This window comes from Ictalurus punctatus, chromosome 5 (assembly GCF_001660625.3).
Source record: "Ictalurus punctatus breed USDA103 chromosome 5, Coco_2.0, whole genome shotgun sequence".
Classification (NCBI taxonomy): domain Eukaryota; kingdom Metazoa; phylum Chordata; class Actinopteri; order Siluriformes; family Ictaluridae; genus Ictalurus; species Ictalurus punctatus.
Window position 1 is genome coordinate 32,256,594 of NC_030420.2, and position 10,829 is coordinate 32,267,422.

A 10,829-nucleotide genomic window follows, 5' to 3' on the forward strand; every position below is an offset into this window, starting at 1 on the left:
TCATTTTAGATGACCTTTTAATGAGTCTAGCACACACAGTAAAGTAGTGTTTTACTTTTGCTGCTCTGCACAAAAGACTTCAAAAGCTAACCCCTGAACAGTCGACTAGTACAATTCACCACCTAGATGCTAAACATAAATGACGCTCCACCTGCCCGCATTCTTCCCTTGATGCTATTGCTGAATGTGTGGTGACTCAAATGCAGATCTGATTCGCAAAAAGGTCGACGTATCGTATGGGGTGGTTACGAGACGGCTCTTAATACTCAAATACGACATTTAAGTGAGGAATTCATTTATGAATACTCTGTAATGTTCTACTCCTGCTTTACTTTGATGAGTGTAGCGTGAGACCGAGGGCGTTGGGTGGAGTCCCGGTGGTTTCAAACCGCCACTGAGTGTTTTGCTAGTGCTCGTACTTGACTCTTACGGCTTCACACATTCACACCAATCTGATCTCAGCTTCACGCAACGTTGCCTTCTTCTTTCACTATTCGAGCCTTCTGAAATTGTCAAGGTTGTAAAAGCTCTAGTTTTGTGTGTGTGTGTGTGTGTGTGTGTTTCTCTATTTGAGGTGTAACTGCATCTGTGAGCAAGAAATTATTTGTCTTAAGCGACGGCTGGTGGTGATATTAGATGTGAGGGCTGTAATATAACAGATCTATTCGAATTAAACATTTGGACTTATTGGTGCTGTAATAAGAATGATGTGAGGCAAGTTATTACACACACACACACACACACACACACACACACACACACACAAAGCCAGGTGCAGTCATGATTTCAAGTCAGTAAAGGAGCTTTTCTGGATTTATCCTGCGTTTCTTCCGAATACTGAACATGCCGAAGGTTATCGCCCTTTCTCACACCAGAAACACGCCACTGTCATTTTGTCCTCGTGTGTAATCTTATATTTTGATTCGGACGACGTGTGCTTTGTTCATCTGCCGTTTCTCCTCCACTTTGTGGCATTTTGAGGCAAAAAATAGGACGCTTCTTTATTCAGGCTTATCTTTCAAATATTCTGGCCCAGAAATTAGCTCCGCCTTCTTGTTGATACATAGCCACTCAGCTCTGCCTCTTTTCCTTAAAAGGCATCTCACAATTTTAACACAGGCGGTGTGTGTGTGTGTGTGTGTGTGTGTGTGTATGAGGGAGCTTGGGGGCGGGGGTTTGGAGCGTGGTTTAAAGGAACAACATTTCAAAATCTAAAAAAAAACCCAAAAACCCCCAAACTGCCCCTTTAAGATTTAAAGCAGCTTTAAGCGTACTTTGACTGTCATTATCTCTGTCATGAAGTTCTGCCTAAAGGAACACGGGTGAGGGTGTGTTTAGTATTGCAGCCCGTATGTCACTTATTCGCACATATTCGCAAACAACATCTTTTCTCACACTTGGGTGTGTGTGTACGTATGTGTGTGTGTGTGTAGGCGAATGAGGGGAGTGCAGCTCGTTGCAGCCTCAGTTCTGCTCTCATGTACGACCTGTGGGAGGATGAGGAAGTGTTGGTGTATTCAGGGTTTGCCGGAGTTTGAAGCGCTTCGCTTAAATACGCAGAGTTTGATTTAAAGGGTAAAGAGTTCGATAGCGATGGAGAGGTGTTGACAGGGCACGCTGGTGGATTTTCTCACAGGCATAAACACACACACACACACACACAGGAATACATAGAGAAGAAGGTGTGTGCAGGTGGACAGAGAGAAGAGGGCTGACACGATGGTAAGTATACCTTGGGATTATTTTGTTAAGAGCTGACTGTGAAGGTTAAAACCTGGGATACGAATAAGTCAACGCTCATTAGATGAATGAGCTGCACATCTCTGAATGTATGTTGCTTCCCGTTCTGACGGTCCGTGATATCAGCGGCGATCTGAGCTGCAAGAGCAATAGTGATGTCAGTTTACGGTCACTTCATTTCACACGGTACTTCTGCCAGTCATTCATTCATGCGTTCATTTTATCCTGGAAGTACGTACAGGACGCGGCGAGTTTTAAAGCCCTAATCGGTCGCGCTCGGCTCGATTGGGACCAGGATACAATCATTCGAATACAGAAGTATTAAGCCAGAGATGACGAAAACTGTGATTTTCACCTCCTTAAATGGAAGAGATACGATATTTCTTTCCTGTTTCCTTTTTTCAACAGGAAGTGATAAAACTGAAGGACTCTCCACACCCCCATGACCACTCTTCCACTGATTCAGATAAAATGCTGGATTATTGTTAGCTTTATGCTTCCATAGCTGCCGGGGCACGAGAGATTCATTCACATGTATTAACTAGCACACACTCTTGCACTCGTCTTGCTGCAAAATATGCGTCTGTTAATAAGTCGATAAATGTAAACATGGACTCAAATGGTGGGGTGGGCAAGGGGGTGGGGGTGGAGGTGGGGAGATGAAGCGGATACTGGCCCACCACCAGGGATCGTTATAGGTGTGTTGGGGTTTGGCCCAGCCACAAAATTTTAGAGCTGGAGGTGAGGCGTTGTCTAAAGAGGATGTGTGTATCGAAAGGGAGTTACGCAAGAGCACAGAGGGAAGTTGAGACGTGTGTTTCAGGGGCCTCAGCACTTCCTCATACGCATTGGGTTTGTTTCTGGAGCACAGGTTTAACACACAACAAGCATCAAAACTGACCTGCAGCTTACACCTTAGCATTCAGTCAAATAAAAACAGCGATGGTATTGATCTTCCCTGAGGTGTCTTATAGCTACACGCCTATGTTTATAATTATATTTACACTCATGTATGACAATGACAAAATTACCTGTCCTTTTTTTAATCGCACTATTTTCTTAGCAATTTACCAATGCATCTGAGAGAAATGTCGACGTTCGTGAGAGTTCTGTTCTTCTCATTTTCATCGTCACTGTGCCTTAACAGCTATGTGCTCGCCAGTAAATGATCATTTTAGCTGTACAAACTCTTCACTTGGCAAACACAACCGAGAGAGATGTTCTCTAGCTTGCTATGCTAGCTATATATAGTACGTGCTAGCTAGTAAATCATTTTAAAATCCAGTTCGGAGCATTTTACCCATACATCTGAGAGAACACATTGAGCTGTACAAACTGTTCACTTGGCAATTTGCTAACACAACTGAAGGAGATGTTCGTTAGCTAGCTATGCTAGCTATATACAGTACGTGCTAGCTAGTAAATCATTTTTAAATCAATTTTTACCCGTTCAGAGCCTTTTCTTAGCATTTTACCCATATATCTGAGAGAAACGTTGATGTCCCGGACAGTTTTGTCTGATTTCCGCCGTCACTGTGACTTTACACTGTGTGTATATTAAAGATGTGCTCGCTTGTTTAGGTATAACATTGCTTGTACAGAATCTTTACTTAGCAATTTGCTAACACATCTGAGGGAAATGCTCGCTAGCTAGTTATTTAAGCTATATACGTGTGCTTTTATCGTCAGTTCAACCGTATACAGCTGGTACAGTACACAGTGAAACGAAACAATGTTCCTCCAGGACCATGGTGCTACATAAAACAACACACTAAACACATTGAGCTGTACAAACTGTTCACTTGGCAATTTGCTAACACAACTGAAAGAGATGTTCGTTAGCTAGCTATGCTAGCTATATACAGTACGTGCTAGCTAGTAAATCATTTTTAAATCAATTTTTACCCGTTCAGAGCCTTTTCTTAGCATTTTACCCATATATCTGAGAGAAACGTTGATGTCCCGGACAGTTTTGTCTCATTTCCGCCGTCACTGTGACTTTACATTGTGTGTATATTAAAGATGTGCTCACTTGTTTAGGTATAATATTGCTTGTACAGAATCTTTTCTTAGCAATTTGCTAACACATCTGAGGGAAATGTTTGCTAGCTAACTATTCTAGCTATATACATGCTAGCTGGTAAATCATTTTAAAATCCATTTTTACCAGTTCAGAGCTTTTTCTTAGCATTTTCCCAATAAGTTCTGAGGTAAACGTTGATGTTTTTCGACAGTCCAGTCTCATTTTCATCATCACAGTGCCTATACATTGTTTATATAAAAGACTTAATCGCTATGCGCTAGCCAGTTAATTATCATTTTAGCTGTACAGACACTTCACTTGGCAATTTGCTAACACAACTGAGAGAGATGTTCACTAGCTAGCTATGCTAGCTATATACAGTACGCACGAGCTAGTAAAGCATTTTTAAATCAATTTGACCAGTTAAGAGCATTTTCTTAGCATTTTACCCATATATCTGAGAGAAACGTTGATGTCCCGGACAGTTTTGTCTCATTTCCGCCGTCACTGTGACTTTACATTGTGTGTATATTAAAGATGTGCTCACTTGTTTAGGTATAATATTGCTTGTACAGAATCTTTTCTTAGCAATTTGCTAACACATCTGAGGGAAATGTTTGCTAGCTAACTATTCTAGCTATATACATGCTAGCTGGTAAATCATTTTAAAATCCATTTTTACCAGTTCAGAGCTTTTTCTTAGCATTTTCCCAATAAGTTCTGAGGTAAACGTTGATGTTTTTCGACAGTCCAGTCTCATTTTCATCATCATAGTGCCTATACATTGTTTATATAAAAGACTTAATCGCTATGCGCTAGCCAGTTAATTATCATTTTAGCTGTACAAACACTTCACTTGGCAATTTGCTAACACAACTGAGAGAGATGTTCACTAGCTAGCTATGCTAGCTATATACAGTACGCACGAGCTAGTAAAGCATTTTTAAATCAATTTGACCAGTTAAGAGCATTTTCTTAGCATTTTACCCATATATCTGAGAGAAATGTTGATGTTCCAAACGGTTTTGTCTCATTTCTACCGTCACTGTGTGTATATTAAAGACATAAATGCTTTGTGCTCGGTTGTTTAAGTATAATATTGCTTGTACAGAATCTTTTTTTAAAGAAATTTGCTAACACATCTGAGGGAAATGTTAATAGGTCCAGTTTCATATTCACTGTTACTGTACCTTTACATATAAAGTGTTTATATTTATATATAAAGAGGTAAGCACTGGGATTCTTTGTCAGATTAATTACACATTATTTATAAATGCCTGGACTACATTTATTTGGCCTTTATTTACATTTACATTTAGCGGATGCTTTTATCCAAAACGATTTACAAATGAGGAAATACAAGCAAAGCGATAAATCAAGCAGAGAACAATACAAGTAGTGCTGCCATACAAGATTTATAATCGAGTTCTAGAGAAGCAAAGTGCGCAGAGTAGAGGTGTACGAGCTAGAGTAATTTGTTATTATTTTTTTAAAGGGTAATGTAGGGTTGGCATTTTAGGGGTTAGTTAGGTGCTCACGGAAGAGGTGGGTCTTCAGCTGTTTTTTGAAGATGGTAACAGATTCTGCGGTCCGGATTTGAGGTTGGAAGTTCATTCCACACTGGTTGGGCTGGTCGAAGACGAGGCGCGCTGCTGCATTCTGAATCATCTGAAGGGGGTTTGATGGAGCTGCTGGGAAGTCTGAGAGTAGTGCGTTGCAGTAGTCCAGTTTTGATATGACAAGAGCCTGGACTAGTATCTGTGTGGCCTGTTCGGTGAGAGAGGGTCGGATTCTCTTGATGTTATACAGAATGAACCTATAGGACCGTGCAGCTGTTGAAATGTGGTCTATAAAGGTCAAGCTGTCATCAAAAGTCAATTTATAGTATATTGGGTCGCAGTAAACATTTAAAGCCTTGTTTTGCAGTCCTAATTTCCACAGTCCTAATTTCATTATGGTTATACGTTTCCTGTTTGGGTGACAGCAAAACTGTGAGGCTAAGGTAAACATTGTAGTAGTTTACTTCAGTTTAAAGTTGTTTACAATGGAAAAAACAGTTAGTGAGCCTTGATAAGATGAGATGACAATTTAATTACTGACCGTGATGCTTTTTGACTCATTCAATCACAAGCCTTTTGCCCACACACACTGTTCCGTTTCCACAAATGGCAATCCTGATGAATGATGCAAGCCTAAATAGAGATGTGGTGTTGTTTTTTTCGTCATGTGAACCGCGCAGATCTTTTCCATGAAACAGTTTCACTACCAGCTAGGGTGACTTTATAGGGACCCTCAGTAAGGAAGAAAACATGTTAAGCGGGGTGGAGGGTTGGGAGTGGTGCTGAAATACAAAAATTACATCCAACGCTACATCCAACGCTACAGAACGTCTTTGTAAACGAGATATTTCCTGTTCTCACACCAGCCTATGATCTTTTATTCTCTCGCGCATGTAATGTAATAAGACAAAAATCACACCTTTTCATGTTACTGAGAGTCCAAAACTTCCTTCAGGACAGAAAATGTTAAAGCTACCACTTTACCTCTGGCTGTGACAAAGTGCTGAAACTGGAGACTCCTTACTCCATAAACATTAAATCAACACTAGTCTCCTTATAGAAAACTCCACCGTATCACTGACTGAGCTGTAATTACAGAAACAATGACTTATAAGAAAGAGTGCATTAACATACTGTATACTGAAGACATATAAGCATGTGAATTATAACCCTGTCATGATGTGTGATTTCCCCTGTTCACACATATGAGGTCATATTTTCTGTGTCTTCCTGTTTAGGCGCCTGTTTTTATGATGCGGTTTCTGAATTAGGTTGAATTAAGTTCCACACGTACACAGGACATTTTCTGTGTGCGCATAAAATGTACATATATCAAGGATAAACCCAGAACTTCTTTTTGTTTATTTATACTTTGTGCAATAAGCTTAAGATCAGAAAAAGTGCGACTCCGGTGGTATGGGCCGTTGCTGGCTTGAGTAATTAGGTGAGATGTGTTTCGGCTGTGTTGTGGGAACACTTCGCCTCTTTTACATCACTCTGCAGGAATATAAACCACAAAGAGCCTGATGTGGTTCAGAAAGAGAACATTTCCATACCGTGAAACCAAACGAAAAAGCCTTGAGGCTTCGCATAAGTAAGCCTTGGTACAGAGATGACTTACAAGAAGTACTCGCTGACTTTAAACGCCCTAGTATAGTCACAGGTATTAAACAGTGGGTTTATACATTGAGTAATGTAATAAATATAGAATAAAGAAATGAATAAGAATGTAATGTAGATATATATTAATTACATTCAATGACACGTGTAATATCGGTTAAACAAATAGATTTTTATTTATTTATTTATGCTTATAATTTAAAAAAATAACGATCTAATCTGCGCTACTCAATATTTCAGTTTAAATGGTAAGATTAAATAAAATGGTTAACGAAATATTCGAATAACCAAATATAACATAATATAATACAATATATTAGAATGGCCTTATATTTAATCATTTAGATTTAAAAACTTTATTTCTTACTCCTGTCATGAAACCGTGCCTTGCGAAAAATATTCAACCCCCATGAAAGTCATCGGATTCGTCTGAAGGACAAATGACACACATGTTGTTTTCCAACCAAAAAAGTTTTAAGCAGGCTCAAGCAGGTTCTCTTGTAATATCTAAACCCCCCACGCCAAAAATAACTGCCCACATCTTTCATACTTTTTCAGTCTTGATGGTTTTTTTCTAGCCACGCCTCCCATACCGCCTTCAATGATCAGAGATCTTGAAATGGTTCCCTGGTGAACTTTACTCCACTCTCAGCTACTGTACTCTGTAACTCCTTGAGACGGACAGTTGGCCTGACTGTAGCTTCCCTCAACGGTCTCTGTCTGGAGTGTTGATGGAGGGACTTGTCTACGTAGGTAGTGCTTGAGTGGTGTGATGCCAATAATCCAGTAGTGCTTATTGTAATGTCCAACCTCTTAGATGTCATTTTACACCCTATTCCTAAATTATGCAATTCGATTACCTTATCTTTAACGCGCCTTAGAATGCTCCTTCGTCTTCATTAGCACTTCTTTCCTTCAGACTGACCGCGTCTCGAAGGACGGTTCAGCTGAAGGTGGATTTTGTCCAGAAAATGTTTTAATATTTCACAGATGGAGACCAATTACGTGAAATCAGTTGTGTCGTCGTTAAGATAATATCTCTCATCTGGAGTGTCTGCGAGGGGTACGGGTGGTGGTGGTGGTGCGGGGGGTAATTCAATACTTACACGAATAGCGTTTTTCAGTTTTTGATTTTCTTTAAAGTACTCGCAGACCGATAATTCATTTTGACAGGAAGAATACGCATATTTACCATTTGTTATTCCAGACAACTAAATTTTTTTTTATTGATTTTTTTTTTTTTGTATTTTGTTATGTAATGCACCGTTTTAACTAACACCACATTTCTGATCAAAGCATTTTTTAAAAAATATATACTGTATGTATATATACTATAAAGCTATATAAATTGTCGAGGTATATACTGACAAGCGCTGTTTCCTGTCATCATTACCACAGTCAGCATAGCTAGGTGTATTTATAGACAAGCAGCAGTGTTTTTCTTCTGTTTAACTTCTGCAGCAGATATCAGTAGGCCTCAAACTCACGCATGCCGCCACAGAATCTTACAACGCCAGCGTGATATCCGGAAGTATTTCGTATACAGTGTATACTGAATACTGAGTATACGATGTAATGAAAGTCTTCGTGCAGCTTACATAAAGCGGATACAAGAACCGTGTAGAGACAACATACAAGACACAGACATACGGAGACAGTCGCATATTAATTGTGGGAACGATACTGCTTTGAGAAGTTTGAGATTGCAGTTAGTATGAATACTGCACATGGTCGTATACATCATGAGGGCTCCAGAGGTCAGATCCCGATGATGCCACAGCCACTCATGGCATGGAGAGGACAGAGTAAAACTGGCTGTGCTCTCTAGGTGGGTGGGAGGGGCATACTCTGTCTTCGTTGTCGATCAGAGCGACACTAGCCAATCGTAGGTGTCTGTGAGCTCATGAATGTGGAAGGGGGTAGATAGCGCTTTCCTTCGAGTGTGTATCTGTAGTGTGAACGCGAAGGCGTCTCGATATGTCCCGGACTGAGGACTGAGTCGTTGCCCTAGATGGAAATGAAATGCAATGTAATCATTGGAAATCATGCTGAATGGTAGAGCTCTTGGCCCCTAGGCTAATGGATAAAGGCAATGCCATAACAGCAGAGACAAAAGCAGCTGCTTTTCATAGTTTCATTTGTTGTTATCAGACCACGCGATTGAACCGTTTTGAAACAGCTCATACAGGTACACGAGGTAGGATTCGCAGGACATTTCTGGCTGAAAATAAATAAATAAATGCAGCCGGAAGACAGACGTAATAAAAGTGAGCGACGGAAAACAATGTATGACATCAGCTCATCAGAAGTGGTCACTGGACATGCTCATAATGTCAGGTGTGAAGGTGTCAGGTTGACTGTCCTCTTGTGATCTGATCACCCAGGATGCCAGATTGGGGACTTTGACTCCTGGCTATGACTTTTGAACCTAAAAATGACTTCCTGGTGCAAAAAAAAAAACCCTCCATGGTCTAAAATTCTCAACTCAACTTTTTCTTTTGGAAAAGTTGTAGCTTGAGTTCAAATTTAGGGGAGGGGTTAAAAAGATTCACAGCTTTTTCAAAAGAGCACGTTTTCCCATTAAGAAGTGTGAATGTGATACTTGTTATTGATACAGATTTGTAGACCTCGGACTGTTTTAAATATAACTACGAAATAAAAGAGAGTGCAAGAGTTCGTTTTCGATTATACTCGGGTATCCTGTCAGCCGTATAAAATGCTACTCAGGCGCTTTCCACCCCAGCCCTTTGGTTCCACGACGCCGCGAGGCATAATGTCGTCCCAGTTCAGTACTGTGTCTTGCACGCAGTGAACTGTGGCTGAAAATCCAGCGGCTTTTAAAAAGAGGAATCAGAAATTTCACCTCTGCTCTTGGTCCATCTCTCACATTTCTTCAGACGCCTGTCTTGGCGTTCTCAATCACAAGGCGTTTTGTAACGTTCTCCTCTTCTTAAGCAATACAGGAAATGGTTCCTTTCCTTAGTATCAACTGGTCCTCTTCTGCTGTTAGCCAATGTAGCGATTGTGGGTGATGTTGGTGGTGTTAAGATGGCGCAAATAGTCAAAACATCATCTATAACATCTATTTGAATCCCTTTACCAACTACATAGCTATGAATTTCATTCTTATTTTGATAAGTAATTTTATTAAGGTTATTTAACGCTAATGGAATAACAGTTTTATGGATTCAGTGTTTAAGGCTAAGCTTAGAGTTTTAAGCTAGCAGGACGTTTTCTGAATGTTCTTTTTCTAAGATAATTTGGTTCTGAAAATTGTTCCAACCTCGGAGCAATAATACTATAATCTCTAAGTGCTACTGAGATTTATGTTATTTATTTATTTATTTTTACACTCAGAACATACCCAATGAAAATGTTTGTTTCACGAAATTACTGGTGCTCTCCAGAGTGTCCTCAAAGCAACTCAGTAACCTTTATATTCAATGCCGCTAAGTGTAGCTAGCCAGCTAGCAAGTTTTCGCTTACCAAAGAGGAATAATTCCAGTCCAATCTAATCCAATCCAGTCACAGATATGATGGGGGGAAGGGGGGGAGGTTTGGGGTGTTAAGGGCTTTGTTCATGCACACAACACCGGTCCAGTTGCTGTGATTCCAGTCATTGATATTAGTTACAGTGATGTATCTATAAAACTCCCTCCGGTTGTTTTGGTCTATGTACCCTGCTGTGCATAAGTATTCCCCCCCCTTAAACTTTCCTATATTTTGTAGTGTTACAACCTGGAACAGAACTGGGCTTAACTGGGATTATATGCCATGAATCTACTAAAATGGTGGTGGAAATCAGTGTAGTTTCCAAAATCAGCCGGTGGAGGCGTTATGTTCCCGTGCATCCGTCCGAGGTTCTCCAGAACGAGTGGTCGAATGTT

General features: G+C 40.2%; 1 protein-coding gene across 1 annotated transcript in view; it reads left to right on the plus strand.

Moving 5' to 3' along the window:
* The first annotated feature begins 1,378 nt into the window (after window positions 1–1,378).
* myo1f (myosin IF) overlaps window positions 1,379–10,829 on the plus strand; it is a 35,474-nt gene continuing 26,023 nt past the window's right edge. The window contains exon 1 of the mRNA XM_017467024.3: window positions 1,379–1,722. Coding sequence (XP_017322513.1) covers window positions 1,720–1,722 — 3 coding nt within the window. The 5' untranslated portion in view covers window positions 1,379–1,719. The remainder of the gene's footprint in view (window positions 1,723–10,829) is intronic.